Below are 18,995 nucleotides of genomic sequence, written 5' to 3' on the forward strand. Positions count from 1 at the left end.
GATGTAAATCTTTCAGACTTCTGTAATTGTAATGGCTGTGGAATGCGCGCTGTCTGCTTTGTCTTGAGTTCAACAGGAAACTACACTTCCCATGAACCCCTGCGAGCTATTGCTTCACTAGTTTCGTACCCGAGTTGACTCTTCTTACAAATTCCGTCTCATGGACCTTTTTATTATTTAACATCACTCCAGCGCTGCTGAGATGGCGGAATCTGCGTCTTGTCCGGTGTTTCAGCTGGGAAAACCGCGTTACGAGCAGGTAAAGAGTTTGCCGCGATGTTAAAGTGTATCTTTGTCTGGGCATCTTTGATGGGCGTTGATAAACAACATATGTGTAGATACCTTTGCTTTGCTCCAGCACTGTACAGCGAAAGTCACCCATTTCTCACGCTTTATTTTTATTTTATTTTTTTTTTTTGCGTTGTGTCTTTTGCTCGTTGCTTCATTGCCATATAACTGGCCGATGCAATTGTGATGAGCGAAACAGGTTTTGGTAGCACCGTTATATTAGAAATCCCTAAAACATTAGGTGCATGCACAACAGCTTTTCTTTTTATATGCAAATAGCAGGAAATGCGTGGGGCAGGATTTTTTTTTTATTATTATTATTTTTAAAAGCTGTTGAATACAATTTTACTGGTCACTTTTATTTTTGCATTACGTCGGAGTGATTTCTCGGGACATTATCAAAGTTCATAATTTTTTTTCTAAAAAGCTAGAAAAACTGTCTGTTCTCCCTGTTGTATCATTTGTTTTTCTTTCTAAAATACATTTGTTTATACACCGGATGAACTCAGCTAATCAAGTTTTGCATTTTGAAATAGAGCCGCTTTTGGTGAACCAATGCAAATAATTGTCTCATCAATTGTGTTATCTGTGAGATCTCTCGCGCTCGTCTCGGTCAAATGAATGACCATCTATTTAAGTCCTGTTGCCTCCATGGAAACACCGCGGTCATCCTAATTAACCCGTTCAGACCCGAATTATGTTCCATGGAGTCAAAAATATGACCAGTTTATTTATACCGTGAGTTCATTCATAAATGATAATCAGTCAAAAAATTGTTTATGGTAATGTTTCAATAGATAGTTCTGATGTCCATATTGGATCTAAACAACACTGGACAATCATGCTTGATCTGATTTAAAATGTAAAGAACACTTAAAATAAAAAAAATAAAAAATGTGAATACAGAATTACAGTATGTACATTAATATGTAGCTACATTAATGATAACTTGAATTCAGTAATAATTTTAAATTTATTTCTGAAAACCTAAATGTTCTAAAAATATATATTTTATTTCTTTTTAATGTTGTGAAATGTTGTAAACATTTGTAGTTGATTGTTACTAAAATTGTGTCAGTTTTGCAGTCGTATTCCGTACACCTCTTTTGCTTATATTGATGCATACTTAAGCATGATGATATAACTGCTGTGCTTCATTTGAAAATAACCTTACATTACCATTGTCTTGGAGGGCAGAATGGCGAGGTATAATCTGCCTTCCCTTTGTTAGTCTGCTCATATATACTGTATATTGTCTCTGAATGCATCCAAATGAAATACTTCGCTCAGTGTTCTTTTTGATGCAGTCATGAGTTTCATCTGATTATTATGCCATATGCTGCCCAAATGAGTCTGCTTTGGGTCCACAGGGAATACAAGCAAACAAAAGATCACTGCCCCGCTGACAAGCTGGTCCAAGATATTTCTCAAAATATATATGCTAATATACAGTCTTGTGCCTGTGGCCTATCATCATTCTCTGTTAAGACTGAATCAAAATCGAATTGGTTTTATGGCAAAATCCAGCACAAGTGCAGCTGACAAATGCATACAGTTCTGTTTTTTTATTGCTGCTGTTTTTAGGTGAAATCGATGCATCTGAAGGGTATGGGTGTATGTTTTCTTCCTGCTCCATCTCTGCTAACTGTGTTGCATATTCTCTGGGGAGCAGAAACACATGCATAATTAACAAGTCTTCTCCGGCAGACATGCGCTCACATGGCTCTCTGCAACAGCTTTGAAGCAAGTGTCTGTAGCCTAGAAATAGGATTATTAGACGAGCAAAGTCAGATTTTCTTGCTCTCTTCACCATATATTGTAAGGTAAAATGGATTTCAGCTTTTTTTTTATGCCTTGCCCCTGATTAAATCATTTAGATGCAGTTGATGGAAGCTGCTTTTTTACACTGTGTTCTTTGCCAAATAAACCCTTGGCATGCTCAACCATCGGGCCTCTGAAACAGTTGGCTCTCAGAAAACCGCTTGCATTGCTGCCTGGGCTTTAGAGACAGTGGGAATGTTGATGCAGGCAGTCGTCGCTCCTTTGAGCACATTCTGCACAACCTGTCATTGCAGCCCTAAAATATTTCAGTCTAACTCTAAACTAAAATTAGAACAGCTCCTTGACAATTTAAGGTACAAGACAGCAAGTTTTAATCATGCTGCGAGTAGGTTGTTCTGTTTGCATCTTTGTTTTTTCTTAGGTTCTGGCTGATAATGTAAGGAATGTTTTTCTTCCTCAGAGCACATTTCTTGGCAGGTTGAGACATTTCACTGATATCATCGACCCCTCCACTTTGTTTGTGACGGAGGTATGGAAATCTTGTCTGTGTTATGGTAAATTAATCAGTGAGTTGCATTGCTTCTGATCTTTCCTTTCTTTTATATATTGTAATTATGTCACATCTATAAAAAATGAATGCTTATTCTTATCAACTAATTAAAAATTCTGGATGAGTTGTGTTTTATATTATGCTTTTGGATTTCTGTTTTATTTTTATAGAGTCGTTTAAAAGAATGTATCAAACTCCTGGATGATTTCAAGCAAGGGAATCTTCCTCCAGGAATTACAGATCACCAGGTGAATCTTGGAGATTTCGATGGATGCTTGTGTAGTATATGTGGTGCAGTGCTTTATAACAACTTGTGTTCTGTGTTCAGCTCTGGGAGGCTCAGAAGGTGAAGCAGGTCAGTCTTCTGGTCACTGTTTGCTGTCACTTTTAAATGATGGTTGGAATTACAGTCACTGACTCGTATCCTTTCAGGCCATCATTCACCCCGATACCGGTGAAAAAATCTTCATGCCTTTCCGCATGTCAGGTAAGAGCATAGAGAGGGTTAGAAGCATTTAAATAATATAAAATGATCACTGTACACACAAACAGAAATGCATACATATTATTCAGGATTCTTTCGTATATATATATATATATATATATATATATATATATATATATATATATATATATATATAATGATACATTCAACTGATCATGTGTCAGTAAAGACTTACATTGTTACAAAAAATATTGTAAATGAATGCAGTTCTTTTGAACTGTTTTGATTCATCAAAGAATCCTGAAAAAAATGTATCACAATGTTTCTTTTGTTAGCAACGAATGAGCATATTAGAATGATTTCTGAAGGATCACGTGACACTGAAGACTAGAGTAATGCCTGCTGAAAATTCAGCTTTGCCGTCATAAGAATAAATTACATTTTAAAATATTTTAAAAATCTTACAATATATTTTAAATAAATTCAAATAGAAAAGGGCTGTTTCTTTTAAAAAGGCTTCTTTTAAAAACATTGTAATTATATAGAAAGTCTATTTTCTTTTCTGTTGTTATTTGTTTGTTTAAATGGAATTAAGACTTCAGCAAAATGAATATTCTGGATGTGTACACCCCTAAACGGTGATTAGTTATGCATGTGTGCAGCAGTTTGGTCATGCCATGAAATTAATAATAGAATTGCACCACACTAACACTGTTTAAAATTAAAGTAATAAATATTCAAACAAATGCAAATGAGGCGTGGAGAGCCATAGTGCTTATTTTTACTCTGTTCTGATTTCTGAGTTCTAATTTGTTGTTGCTCTTTCTTTTATCTGGATGCATTTCACAGGCTATGTGCCGTTTGGAACGCCAATCGTAAGTCGGTTTTCTTGAAAAAAAAAAAGATCAAAGTGCGAAACAAAGACCGCACAGACAGAGCAAATATGAGAGAAAGAAGCCTTGCCAATCATTATGCATCCAGTGTTGACACATCCAAATCTTCTAAGCATGAGAGCTGTTGAAATCTGCATTGTAATATACCTTTGTTTCTGTAGATGGGTGTAAATTATTAACCAGCGTATTGCTGTATGCCCAGTTTACTAGGTAAATTGTTATCAGAAGTTGATTTTCTTGCAGGTTGTTGGTCTTCTCCTTCCAAACCAGACTTTGGCCTCTACTGTGTTCTGGCAGGTAAAGTGGCTTGTTCCCATCATTTGAGTGCCTCAGTGCTAGGAAGCTTAAACGCTGCTTCGTCAGTATCCCAACAGCCACTGTAGTCCTAAAGTAGTCCTAATTAATTCAATTTCCTATATATTTGACTTTTACTAGAAGCTGACTTCATAGAAAATCAAATCATAATTTGACAGAGTAATTCAACAATAATCAACCAATAATTCAAGTGACTGTCAGGCTGATTGAGAATTTCTCTTCTACAGTGGCTCAACCAGAGTCACAACGCTTGTGTGAACTACGCCAACCGCAATGCCACAAAGGTACAGTCTGAAATGCTCTTTTAATTCAGGTGGAGTTTTTGAGGTTTAACTATTGCAGTGCGGCTGCAGATGGTCATTCAGTGAAGCGTTTCCTCTTCTCGATTCCATTTGAATGATCATTGATGTGTCCTGAGGGCCAGATGTCTGTTCTGCATCTGACTGTGGTTCACAACCTCAAGAGTGTTTTTTCGTTGCACAGCAGTCTGTGGTAGATTTGCTACACCTGGATGTTGTTGATTGTTTTGTTTTTTTCCCCCAATTTATCTTTAGCCAACACCAACCTCAAAGTTTATTCAGGGATATGTGGGAGCCGTCACCAGCGCTGTTTCTATTGCAGTAAGTCAGTGATGAGCAAGTTTTGTTTGAGATTCATTTTATGTGTGATTTATAATGTAAATGAGCTGTGTATAAATGTTTGCCCAGATGTTTATTGTTTGATATGAAAAATATAATACCCCTCATTGTTCTTATATACTACTACCATAACATCTTAAGTAATATTTTACTTGTAAATGTCATTTAAATTCTCCTGTAATACTGTAGGTGGGACTGAATGTACTTATCGAGAAATCCAGCAAATTTAACCCTGCCACCAGACTGTTCATACAGAGGTTTATCCCTTTCCCTGCTGTAGGTATGTCCTTACACACATGCACTCAGCAGCAGCAGTCCTACACGCTGCATTACATGAAGCTCCCTCTGCTGTCAGTATGAAAGCATAACACATAAAATGCTGTTCAAACGTTTGGAGTCAGTAAGATTTTGTTTTAATCACAATTGATTGATTTGATCAGTCATACAGCAAAATAGTAATATGTGAAATATCATTACAATTTAATTAACAGTTTTCTTTTTAATGTTTCTTTAAAAAATGTAAGTATTTTAGTGTCACGTGGTCCAACAGATATCATTCTTATATGCTGATTTCTTATTATAGGCGATGTTAAATACAGTTGTGCTGCTTGATATTTTAGTAAAAACCATGATGCATTTATCCAGGATTATTAGAACAGCTGTGTGTTATTAAATTTTTTATTATTAAAAAACAAATAAACATTCCAAGGTACAATACAAGCATTGAATTGTTACAAAAAGTGAAAAGAAAATAGAATTAAAAATGTGCAAGCGTAGTAAATTGCCATGTACATATAAATATATAATCACGGCAATATTTGCGTATACATATATTTAAACATCACAATAAACAAAGGGAGGGGAAAAATCATCCAGACCCTGACTCCTTAAAGTAATTTAAAAAGGGGCTTCAAGATTTTATAAAAAGATTGGGTTTCATTCTGACTTTGAATTTAATCTTTTCAAGTTTGAGGGCAAAAACCCATTGACGATATGTTGGAGGAGATGTGCAAAGTGACATTATCCATTTCTAAAGCTGTCAGTTTAACATTTTCTGGAAAAACCCCAAATAAAGCTGTCAAAGGGTTGGGGTCTATTACTGTGATTTAAAAATTTATGAAAAACAACTAGAACAGCTATACTTTAATCAAGTAAATTGCAGATTCAACTGGGAATTCTTTAAATAATAGACACGTATCAAATGAATATTGTATCAGGCTATTTTTTTCAGCTATCCATGTGGTGCAATTTATATTGATGAACAAATGACCTTTCACAGAAACTGGATGTCATGTTTTAAGATATGCATGGATGGTCATCATTAAGATATGTTTATGTTTTACTTCTCAGCCAGTGCGAACATCTGTAACGTGGCTCTGATGAGACACAATGAGCTGTCTGAGGGAATAGATGTGTTAGACAGCAACGGGAATGTAGTGGGATCCTCACGGATAGCTGCCAAACATGTGCGTATGTTAGTTATACAGTTGGGACTCCCCACGCCAATTTGTTAAATGTTTTTTGTTAATGGTGTGTTATTTTTAAATCAATGCAAAATTGTATTCTTACTAGCCATGTTGCACTGTTATATGAATTTTCAAAAGTAATTTGTTTTTTCTCTTTCAGGCCCTGATAGAAACAGCACTAACGCGAGTAGCCCTACCACTGCCAATCTTTGTCCTTCCACCAATCATAATGGCTTTCTTGGAAAAGTATGGAGTTACTTTTTCTTCACTTGCATTTATACTCATTTCTGAATGGGAATATTTAGTTATGTTATTTAATATATATATATATATATATATATATATATATATATATATATATATATATATATATATATATATACACACAGAAAAATTATCTCAAAAATTATAATATCTTGAAACAGTTTTTTGTTTTTTTTACTTGTTTCCAAAAGTGAAACTTTCATATATTTTAGATTCATTGCATGTAAAGTGAAACATTTCAAAAGTTTTTTGTTTTAATTTTGATGATTACAGCTTACAGCTCATGAAAGTCAAAAATCCAGTATCTCAAAATATTAGAACATTTCCTAAGATCAATCAAAAAAAGGATTTACAAAACAGAAAAGTTCAAGTTCTTTAAAGTATGTTGATTTATGCACTCAATACTTGGTCGGGGGCTCGTTTAGCAAAAACTCCAGCATCAGTGAGGTGTGGCATGGAAGCGATCAGCCTGTGGCACTGCTGAGGCACTATTGAGCCTTCAACTCGTCTGTATTGTTAAATCGACTGTTTCTCATCTTTCTCTTGAAAATATCCCATAGATTCTATATGTGGTTCAGGTCAGGCATGTTGGCTGGCCAATCAAGCACAGTAATATCATGGTCAGCAAACCACTTGGAAGTGGTTTTGGCAGTGTGGGCAGGTGCTAAAGTCCCGCTGGAAAAGGAAATCAGCATCTCCATAAAGCTTGTCAGCAGATGGAAGCATTAAGTGCTCCAAAATCTCCTGGTAGACAGCTGCGTTGACTTTGGACTTGATAAAACACAATGGACCAACACCAGCAAATGTCACGGCACCCCAAATCATCACTGACTGCAGAAACTTCACACTGGACTTCAAGCAGCTTGGATTCTGTGCCTCTTCACGCTTCCTCCAGACTCTGGGACCTTGATTTCCAAAAGAAATGCAAAATTTACTTTTATCTGAAAAGAGGACTTTGGACCACTGAGCAACAGTCCAGTTCTTTTTCTCCACAGCCCAGGTAAGACGCTTCTGACGTTGTTTCTGGTTCAGAAGTGGCTTGGTAGCCCTTTTCCTGAAGACGTCTGAGCGTGGTGACTCTTGATGCACTGACTCCAGCTTCAGTTCACTCCTTGTGAAGCTCTCCCAAGTGTTTGAATCAGCTTTGCTTGACTGTATTCTCAAGCTTGCAGTCATCCCTGTTGCTTGTGCACCTTTTCCTACCCAATTTCTTCCTTCCAGTCAACTTTGCATTTATTATGCTTTGATATAGCACTCTGTGAACAGTCACCCCTTTCAGTAATGACCCTCTGTGACTTACCCTCTTTGTGGAGGGCGTCAATGTTCATCTTCTGGATCATTGCCAAGTCAGCAGTCTTCCCCATTATTGTGACTTCAAAGAACAAGAGAGACTCTGAATTTATACTGTAGGGATGATAATTTATTCAAACTCAAATGTAAATATTCTAATATTTTGAGATACTGATTTTTGACTTTCATGAGCTGTAAGCTCTAATCATCAAAATTAAAAGAAATCAACATTTGAAATATATCAGTCTGTGTGTAATGAATGAATATAATATACAAGTTTCACTTTTTGAATGGAATTAGTGAAATAAATCAACTTTTTGATGATATTCTAATTATATGACCAGCACCTGTATTGTATATACAGTGGGTACGGAAAGTATTCAGACCCCCTTAAATTTTTCACTCTTTGTTATATTGCATCCATTTGCTAAAATCATTTAAGTTCATTTTTTTTTCCTCATTCATGTACACACAGCACCCCATATTGACAGAAAAACACAGAATTGTTGACATTTTTGCAGATTTATTAAAAAAGAAAAACTGAAATATCACATGGTCCTAAGTATTCAGACCCTTTGCTGTGACACTCATATATTTAACTCAGGTGCTGTCCATTTCTTCTGATCATCCTTGAGATGGTTCTACACAGATCTGGCCAAGGTTACAAAAAAATGTCTGCTGCACTTAAGGTTCTTAAGAGCACAGTGGCCTCCATAATCCTTAAATGGAAGACGTTTGGGACGACCAGAACCCTTCCTAGAGCTGGCCATCCGGCCAAACTGAGCTATCGGGGGAGAAGTGCCTTGGTGAGAGAGGTAAAGAAGAACCGAAAGATCACTGTGGCTGAGCTCCAGAGATGCAGTCGGGAGATGGGAGAAAGTTGTAGAAAGTCAACCATCACTGCAGCCCTCCACTAGTCGGGGCTTTATGGCAGAGTGGTCCGACGGAAGCCTCTCCTCAGTGCAAGACACACGAAAGCCCGCATGGAGTTTGCTAAAAAACACCTGAATAAGATTCTCTGGTCTGATGAGACCAAGATGAGACCAAGGCCTTAATTCTAAGCGGTATGTGTGGAGAAAACCAGGCACTGCTCATCACCTGTCCAATACAGTCCCAACAGTGAAGCATGGTGGTGGCAGCATCATGCTGTGGGGGTGTTTTTCAGCTGCAGGGACAGGACGACTGGTTGCAATCGAGGGAAAGATGAATGCGGTCAAGTACAGGGATATCCTGGACGAAAACCTTCTCCAGAGTGCTCAGGACCTCAGACTGGGCCGAAGGTTTACCTTCCAACAAGACAATGACCCTAAGCACACCGCTAAAATAACGAAGGAGTGGCTTCACAACAACTCCGTGACTGTTCTTGAATGGCCCAGCCAGAGCCCTGACTTAAACCCAATTGAGCATCTCTGGAGAGACCTAAAATGGCTGTCCACCAACGCTACCATCCAACCTGACAGAACTGGAGAGGATCTGCAAGGAGGAATGGCAGAGGATCCCCAAATCCAGGTGTGAAAAACTTGTTGCATCTTCCCCAAAAAGACTCATGGCTGTATTAGATCAAAAGGGTGCTTCTACTAAATACTGAGCAAAGGGTCTGAATACTTATGACCATGTGATATTTCAGTTTTTCTTTTTAATAAATCTGCAAAATGTCAACAATTCTGTGTTTTTCTGTCAATATGGGGTGCTGTGTGTACATTAATGAGGGAAAAATGAACTTAAATGATTTTAGCAAATGGCTGCAATATAACAGAGTGAAAAATTTAAGGGGTCTGAATACTTTCAGTACCCACTGTATATATATGTGTATATACACACACACACACACACATATATATATATATATATACAATATACACACATGCATACATACATACACATACAGGTGCATAAGGTTTATATATATATATATATATATATATATATATATATATATATATATATATATATATATATATTATTATATAACATTAGTAATATATTAAAAATTATAATATTACTTATAATTAATTCTCTAAATGATAATTACATTGTTTAATAGATACAAAAACAGTCATGAGAGTCTGTTGTTACTGTCCTCCGCCAGGCTTCCACTGATGCAGGCCCATCGCAGGATGATGCTGCCTGTGCACAGTTTAGTATGTCTGGCAGTCTTTGGTCTGTCCTTGCCGCTGGCTATCAGTCTCTTCCCACAGATGTCAGAGGTACTGCAGCAACACCTGCATCACTTCCCCTATTCCTCTACAGCAAACAATTGCACAGCAGGTTTAATTTTGTCTGTCGACCTCTTGCCATTAATCTTTTCGTGTGTGTGTGTGTGTGTGTGTGTGTTCTGAATAATAAATATTTTAGCAGGGAATGCTTGCTAATCATTCTTTGCTCCTCACAGATCGAGGCATCTCACCTTGAGCCGGAAATTGCCATGGCAACAGATTGCAAGGTGCTGACTTACAACAAGGGACTGTGATGAAAGACAGAGAAGTTTAATCAGCCGTCTAAGATTGCCAAGGACGTGTAGCATAACAGGTGCAAATAGTATTGAGGAAAATGCATTCTGAGCAATAGTAACCAGCTAACTCTTTCCTTAACTGCTGAGCCATTTATCAGTTTTATAGAAACTGTTGATAAAGTAATAATTACAGTATTTACCATTTTACTGACAACTATGACAGGGAAACAAGGCCTTATATTATATAATTTTATATATTAACGTTGATCAAACAAATTATAAATAATAAGAGTAGTTAGGTGCAGCTTTAAATTTTAAATTGTTCTATTATATGGTCAGTGAATGCACTTTAATGAAAATGTAATTGCAATTAACTGTTTATTTGCATGTCACACTTAATATTTTCAAAATCCCTGAAAAAAGTTTATTTCTTGTTTTTATGTGTACTTGTACAGAGTTTTAGTTCTTAAGTATTAACATTTTAAAACTATTTATATTGCAATATTGACACAAATATATGTTTGAAAATTGTACTGTTTTTGAGATTGTGGTTTATTTAAACAATTAATATTTTTTTATAGTCTGTTATTAACATTTAATTAATTTGTTTAATAACATAATTTTGATAAATATTTTTCTTTTTGGTCTGTTTGCTTTTACCATTTTAGTTTGAATATTTATTTTGTTTTTTACAACAAAGTTGTAAAAAAAAAAATACAACAAAGTTGACCAACTTAAGATCAAGACACCATGTTCTATTACCTTTACTCAAGTAAAAAGAGCTTATAAATAGGACATAATGGATACAAACAGCAGTAAAGAACACAAGCATCATCACATTTCCAAACCATAAATGAACATTTCTCTCTCATCTCCCTCCTGTTTCTTGTTCAACTGGTTGTGTTTCACAACAATCCTCCAGGTCAAAGGTTCAGGATTCAAAAAGGATGAGCAATATTCTTGACATTCCATCATGTTTTTCCAGCTTCTCCTTGATTTTGAATTTCCATCACATAAATTACATAATGCAATATCCAGCAAAAGTGGATTTTGAACCAGGAGCATGCATCAACGCAAACAGCTTCATATACGAAACCTTCACCGGATTAGAAAGAGAACGTCTGGTTTGAGTGACAGTACCACTGGCTATGCAAAAGGTCACGCTGTACACATATAACATTCACAGTACAAAACAAGCAAGGGTCAGACTTGAGCACATGCAACAGGCTAGTCTTTCCTTTCCATTCACTTAAAGTTCACATTATATGGCTGAACATATAAAGTTAGACGATATCTTGCATATGCAAGAGCAATGTATTAATGGTGCAATACATTATATATATTTGAGAATCCTTTGACATTTATGGCAAAGTTATAAATGGGTGCACACAAAACATTTTACCTCAATTTAAGCTCTAAGCTACATGACAAAAACTTCTTAAATCCATAAAAAGTAACAAATAGATAAAACCAAGGCTAATTCCGATTACTGAGGTGTAACATGCATGAGAATTGTGAGGATTGTCTGTTTAGATTAGAAGTTAATTCCCTTTTATGCTAATCTTGGACCAGTCTTTCCAATCAATAAAACTGCCATTAGATCAACCTCAAAGTGCAACTTCTATGAACACTGTATTACTAAAAAACGCTGGGAGTGTGCGAGTGTTGATGTGGATGATGAATGGGACACTCCACTTGAGTTTGGCCCAGGAGGAGTTCCTTCTCCCTGGATAAACACGGTCGGCTGATCTGCTGACTGTGGGAATGATAGAGCCTCAGGAAGGACAAAATAGAGTGAGCCAACCACAGAGCCGTCACACACCACAGAGAGATCTGCAAAGAGAGACACACTTACAATAATGTGTTTCCATGTGAAATATGCATGTTTTTTAAACTGAGAACAAAATACAAGCTACTTCAATTGCTCCTTTACCTGCGCACAATTGAGCTCAGAGTAGAACGAGGATGTCTCAACGTCCAGATATAGAGGAACTGACTGTGACTCAGCACAACTGCAGACACAGAGAGAATCATTAAATGCATCACTATGTAGGCATTTCATTCATCAATGAAACGTAATGGAAAAAAAATATGAATTCAGCATGTTTTTGGACCATAATCAAGTCTCTAAAGCTGTAAAGTATTGTGTAAAGTGCTACACAAACAAACAATCTTAATCTTCCCCATCAGCTTATAGATTTAAAGGTTTGTGTACCTGTAGGGTCTGGTGTTGTGGTCCGTAACAGTGTTGCACCAGGACACCAGGCCCAGGGTGAGAGTAACACTGGCCCCTCCGGAGAGGAAGAGCACACACAGACTCAGCAGCAGCGTGAGGAAGGCAGAGAACAGCGTGCTGCAGGAAAAGAAGGGAAAATGAATACCAGTGGATCACGCAGGTTGGTCTCTCCAATAACCATATAATAATTCCTATTTAAAGTGTTGTTTATATGTATATTATTTTGTTTAAAATATATTTATATTAATATGTGAATTCATTTTTCCTTAATATAAACAAAAGCATATATATGTGTGATTCGTTTAATATATTTAATTATCAATTAAAAATATGTATATTCCAATATATTGCATTTATATATGCAAATGTTTAATATACAGAATATTAAATAAAATTAAACTGAACTATATATATTCGTTTATTAAAACATTATCAACTATTTATATACTGTAATTACATAAAATATTTTATATTGTACTAATATAAAACTACATATTTTTAATATGCACAAATATTATAAAAACGTTAAGCTGACATACAATAATTTGATTATTATATCATTCATATCATTTGATTATTCATATCATATTCATTTTTACATGTATATTAATTTAATGTTGATAAAATATGCCTATACTAGTAACATAGGCATGTATTAGTACCATAAACGAATGTAGCATTCTAATTTTTTAATGGTATTTACGTTTAATGTCACATTAGCTGGGTTTCCATCCAAAGTTGCGAATTTAACTTATGCGCAAATCTTGAATATCGCATAAAACATTTGCGAACGAGCACCGTTTCCATCCAACGAGTCAAAGAGAACAAAATCGTCACTTCCTGGTAAACTGGCACTAATAAGCTACTGAATATAATAATTTTCATATACGAAAAATTAGTTGCGCCTCAGAGCGAGCAGACAAAACGCAATTAATGCTGTTATTGCTTTCGGAGATTAATGCTGCTGTTTGGGAACACAGTCGTGTAAGACAATTAACGTTATACAGAAATACTTTGATGACAGACTTTGCTCAGGCATCTCAGAACGACAATAACAACATATCTATGCTGTGAACGAGACCAGCCCGCTGCTAGTCAAGTTATTCCGTCTCATAGCGCAAAGTCACATGACTTTTTTGATGCGCTTGGAGGAATTTATTCGCAAAATGCATTTCCATCTCCCATTATTCGCATTAACCCTTTTAAGTCAAAAACCACCTCAAGCGACCGTAATTAACTTTTTTGCGAATAAAGGGATTTTTATTTGAAATTCGGCGTTTCCATCACTCGTTTCTCATGCGATACTTCAAAATGCGCATTAATGTAAACTCATGTGTGATGTAAACTCATGACTCACTCGTCATGCCGCCGATGGAGGTAGAACAGGCTCCTCCAGCCCTGAACAGCCCCGTACAGCACGGTGAAAACACCGACAAATGTGGCGAACTGGCACGCCGCTAACGGTCCCCATTGTTGCAACACCAGATGAGTGACCTCCACGGACTCTCCCTCGCCCAGCGTCAGGTTCTCCGTCCTCCAGAAGCCCTGACTAAACAGCGCGCACCTCCCCTTGAAAGCGGATCCGTTTAGAGCGAGCGGCACGACCACCAGGAGCCCCGCTATAACGGACAGGGCGTGCGCGGCGCAGTGAGCCAGCAGCAGCCGCCGATCCAGCTCCATGTTCCCGAAGATTAGTCTCAGTCGGCGCTAGAGGAGTGTAGCCTACCTACCTGCTGGAATCTCGACGTTTGTTTACCTGCAAACGTAGACCACAACCACTAACACTAAGTGGAATTTTCCAGCAGCTCAACACAGTGTGTTTGAGACTCGGACTCCTCCCTCCGGCGGCGGGACGCTGCTCGTTACACAACGCTGCTCCGACTGTCACGCGCACGTACGACTCGAGCTGCACCATAAACTGCGTCTTTCGTATCAAATATGCCTGTAATTGATTTCATTTGATTTAAATATTTCATTGATATTTCATTAAAAATGTCATTAAAAGTGGGTGTTGTTTTTTTCCATGACAGAGGCAGCGCCACACCCCCATTTACAGCTTAATTCGGTCAGTGGATCAGCTTTATGATGAAACTGGGTCATGCGTCATGCAAAGACTGTCTCTAAATCAAACGTCATCCTGGTTGTTGTTACCACTGGAAACTGTTTTTTTATTTATTTATAATCAGACCCATTTTATAATAATAATAAAAAAAAGTGCTAGATATTTTACACCCACCAGTTTTTTTTTTTTTTTCACCAAGAGAAGTTTTAAAATTCTACTCTCTAACTTTTTTTTTCTCGTTAAAACAGACTCAATTCTCTATTTAAATAATAATAAAAATGTGACACATTTCCAAAACACAATAAAACATGTCAGTGCTTTCCTTTTTTTTTTTTGTTTCTTCATTAATTTCGTATGTTTATATTATAAAAATACATTTTAAATTATGTACATATATAATTTTAGACAGTTATATCATTTTAATTTAATTCTTTAATACTTCTTTAAATTATTTTTATATGTAGGTGTGTGTTTCCTGTGTGTTTTTGTTACATGTGAAGTCTTTTTTTTTTTAAATCATTAGTTCGTTCATTTTTAGAGATGTAGATCTAAGATGTTGTATATTATGTAAATCGCTCCTATGAGTTTGCGCTATTAATATTCTACCGGTAGGAGGTAGTATTGCCAAATGCAATGCTGCAACCATAACAACCACGAAGAAGAGTGTCAAAGATTTGTTTCTTGAGCGTCCCAACAATATTTTATAAATTAAACTGTCTTCTAAGCAGACTGCAACCCTTTTAAAGCTTTAAACGCTATGGACGAAAAGGTAAAAAAAAAAGATACTTGACGTGTTGTTTGCTTTTCTATGTGATAAAAGCTAAGCGAGGCTGCATGCTGTGCTGAGCGCAGTTCAAATTCAATGAAATTAACGTTGTGTTTTAGTTTCAAAAAGTTAAGACTTTTTTAATGATTTGAACTCTGTTATGTGTACTTAGATTTAGATTTGTTTGATGTTATTTATTTATTGGTAAGCGTTTAAAAGTGTCAACTCCACACCTAATGAATGAACAAGAAAGTGAGTGTTCTGTTGGGATAAACAGCCTTAGGTGGTTTGCTTGTGTTAGTTTGTCTCCCAGCCTGGTTAAACTGCTTTCACTTTTCACCTGGTCATACTGGAAGACCAGATATACACTGGTTTGGCTTGGCCAGGATGGGAGACCTTTCTTAATTTTCTAAAACCAGCATATAATGAATGGACAGACTGGTCTCCTCATGCAGAGGCTGTGGCTATATTTAGGGCTAATAATGCAGTAGTTTTGTGTTGTCAACTCTTATTTTGGTTATCTGTGGCAGGTTTTAGATCCTACTGCAGGGGACGAAGGGGCAGAGGCCGGTGCATCGTCATGTTTGGGGGCCACTAGAGGATCATCTGGTTCCCGTCTGGAGTCGCAGATCCGGGAGGCAATTCGGTTAAAGACGGAGGGGAATGCATTCTACCGGGAGAAAAATGTGCGCACTGCCATTGGACGTTATCATCGTGCTTTGCTCGTTCTCCGTGGCCTGGACTCTGAGGTGACCTCTGCCCTGCAAGGCTTTGGGGCTCAGGTGCCTAAACTGAGCCAGGAGCAGGAGGACCTGCTGAGGAGCACTCAAGTAGATTGCTATAACAATTTAGCAGGTTTGTATTTCTTCCAAAAAAGAAACTGTGGTGGTGTGAGGTGGTAATGCTTCAGTACTGAATTAACCAACACTAAAGTGTAATAATTTTGCAGGCACTTTTTTCCAAAGCTAATTTCTGTGCATTTTTAAGCCTGTTTATAGGAGTAGTTTCTTACTGGTTAGGCTAGGCTAGGTATCATCATTGGTCATGCATTATCATACCATTTGGTTTAACCATTTCCTATTGGTTTGAAACCTCAGAACCAAATCCCTCCATTTCTGTCTCAGCAAAACAGTTTCCATATATTTCACCATTATCTTACCCCCATGACTAGGATCCTGTTATTTGCTCTCACTCTTTGCTGGCATCTCATCATATTGACCACATTAGAGCCTCTAACCATAGCAGTTAATCATATGAGAAATAGGAAACAAAATTGTGTGAACTTTGTCCTTTGTCCTTGATCTCATGATAACCCATAGCAGAAGAGATCTTTGCTTTATTAAACACTACCATTAAAAATTTTGTAGTCATTTTTTTTTATTGTTTTTTTTTTATGTTAAAGAAATGTATACTTGTATTCAGCAAGGACACACTAAACTCAAGTGACAGTAAAGGGATTTATGATCTTACAAAGATTTCCATTTCTAATAAATACTGTTCTTTTTAACTTTGTGTCTGTTCATCAGAAAAATGTATCACACATGTAGCTTGCCTTCACAGGAATAAATCATATTTTAAAATCTATTTGATATTTTAATAGTATTTCACAATATTACTGGTTTTACTGTGATCAAATAAATTCAGCCTTTGTGAGCATAAGAGACTTCTTCTAAAAATCTTACTGATGACAAAGTTTTGAATGGTAGTGTTTGTAAAGCTTTCTCCTCTTTACCTGTTTGTGTGTTTCACAGCATGTTTGCTGCAGCGAGAGCTGGTGGACTATGGCCGTGTGTTAGAGTACAGTCTGAAAGTGCTCCGTTGGAGGTCAGGTGACACTAAGGCCCTCTACAGAGCTGGAGTAGCCTCATTAGAGCTGGGTGATGCTCAGACTGCTCGACATTACCTCACACAGGCCAGCAGGGGGAAACCAAACGGTAAAAACCAACCACATCCCACCTTTCTTGTCTGTTTGATCATTCGTCAACCTGCACTAGGGGTCGTCAGAGCTCTCCTAAGTGTTACCAAATTGAGCCTGGGGAACTAAATGATTTTGCTGGATTCAGTTTGTCAAATTATTATGATATAAACACAGATGTCTAGCTGAGAAAAAATCAAAAGAGCAGTGGGTCGTTCACTTACTGCGTTCTATGTAATATTTTAATTATTTCTGTCCATGTGGGTGTCAGATATTTGCTTTTGTACAGCTATTTTTTTTTTCAGTGTCTCGTGCCATGATTTTTCAAGTTAAAAATAGTTCAAAAACATGTCACAAGACCCCTGCATTCTCTTCTGTTCCTTCGGCTATATTTAAATGCAAGAATGTGTCCTGTGTGAACAGGCATCTAAGTATGGTTAAATGCCACACAGAATAAGTGAAAATTCCCAGCATGATTGCAGATTGAAAGTGTGCAATGATGATAATCATATGATTTGATATAACACTGCTTGCTGAAAAAAAGCCAGACACATGGTTCCCATTAAATATAACTGGGCTTTTCATTTGATAAGTTAATAAACAAATTTTCCACAGTATTCCACAGGCTTATTTTGGTGTATCTGTTGCCTATCTTCACAAGTTTGCATGTCCTAAAATAAAAAAGTGTGTGTGCATACGTTTAAATGTTCATGTCAGAAAGCATGACATGAAAAAAATCCCCCGAGTTAAAGATTGGAAAATACTGGTCTAATTAATATGCTGCCAGGGATTTTCAGCTACAGTTTTCACAAGGGAATAAAGTGTGGGAGCCTGTTACGTAATGCAGTATTGTGTTATTACATTTTGTGGATGCATCCATTTTCTTAAGAGTTAGTAAGATCAAACACCTCTGCTCTGCAGCCTTCGGTTGAACTGCTGTTTCACATTGCATTCAAAGTTGATGTCAGTGCTTAATAACGAGGCATTCATATTGTCCTGTTCTCCATTTCTCAGATCCTGATGTAAAGAGACAGCTGCAGCGAGTGGAGGAGAGACTCAGCCAAGACTATCAGAAAGAGAAGGCACTGTACAAAGGCATGTTCAGCAAGCAGAAACAGGGTGAGGAGCAGTTAGCAGAGGAGAAGACCCAGAATTTGGTCTAAATGGACAAATACACGACTCAGCAGGAACATACATCAAGTTAAATGAAGCTTGAGCTGACGTCACCAGGAAGAAAGTGGGATGTTTTGCTTCAGGGCATGGATAATTTGCTACATATGGCATTTACTGGTGCTGAAGGTCCAGTAGCAGGACTGGATGCGTGGCTGAAATCTGGTGCAACGTGGCAGCTTGAACGAGAAGTTTAATGCACTTTAAATGCATTGTACTCTGGTCTTGTATGGCTAATACACTGTCTAGCTGCTTCTGTTTTGCATTCAGTTTCTTCCAGTTATGTATCTGTATTTTTTTTTTTTTTCAGATGAAAGTTCTCATCTTTTGTTTAGTCATCCTAATAAATATTTTTGAAAGAACACTCTGCATAATTTATTTTCCATTTGAAACAGAATGCTCAAAAGCTGTTGTTCAATTGTTAATGGATTATGCTAATATGATTATGGAAATGCTGTCATAA

The 18,995-nt window shown here is 37.0% G+C and overlaps 3 protein-coding genes across 3 annotated transcripts; 2 read left to right on the top strand and 1 right to left on the bottom strand.

The window, feature by feature from the left end:
* Positions 1–45: 45 nt before the first annotated feature.
* On the top strand, positions 46–10,914 carry sfxn5b (sideroflexin 5b). Its single transcript, XM_058798630.1, has 14 exons — positions 46–259; positions 2,531–2,599; positions 2,791–2,868; positions 2,949–2,975; positions 3,053–3,107; positions 3,915–3,940; positions 4,202–4,255; positions 4,501–4,557; positions 4,828–4,893; positions 5,101–5,191; positions 6,262–6,377; positions 6,538–6,623; positions 10,021–10,138; positions 10,324–10,914. The coding sequence occupies exons 1-14, from the start codon at positions 203–205 to the stop codon at positions 10,399–10,401; spliced, it is 978 nt and encodes a 325-aa protein (XP_058654613.1). The 5' UTR covers positions 46–202; the 3' UTR covers positions 10,402–10,914.
* A 217-nt stretch (positions 10,915–11,131) lies between these two features.
* zgc:153018 (Transmembrane protein 179-like) lies at positions 11,132–14,566 on the bottom strand. Its single transcript, XM_058798631.1, has 4 exons — positions 13,977–14,566; positions 12,599–12,736; positions 12,317–12,395; positions 11,132–12,216 (listed from the first exon to the last, which is right to left on the bottom strand). The coding sequence occupies exons 1-4, from the start codon at positions 14,297–14,299 to the stop codon at positions 12,022–12,024; spliced, it is 735 nt and encodes a 244-aa protein (XP_058654614.1). The 5' UTR covers positions 14,300–14,566; the 3' UTR covers positions 11,132–12,021.
* Positions 14,567–15,304: 738 nt separating this feature from the next.
* ttc9c (tetratricopeptide repeat domain 9C) lies at positions 15,305–18,860 on the top strand. Its single transcript, XM_058798827.1, has 4 exons — positions 15,305–15,450; positions 15,978–16,302; positions 17,199–17,381; positions 18,377–18,860. Exons 1-4 carry the CDS (start codon positions 15,439–15,441, stop codon positions 18,523–18,525), a joined length of 669 nt encoding a protein of 222 aa, XP_058654810.1. The 5' UTR covers positions 15,305–15,438; the 3' UTR covers positions 18,526–18,860.
* The last annotated feature ends 135 nt before the right edge of the window (positions 18,861–18,995 follow it).

The sequence above is a fragment of the Onychostoma macrolepis genome, chromosome 14 (genome assembly GCF_012432095.1).
Source record: "Onychostoma macrolepis isolate SWU-2019 chromosome 14, ASM1243209v1, whole genome shotgun sequence".
Classification (NCBI taxonomy): Eukaryota; Metazoa; Chordata; class Actinopteri; order Cypriniformes; family Cyprinidae; genus Onychostoma; species Onychostoma macrolepis.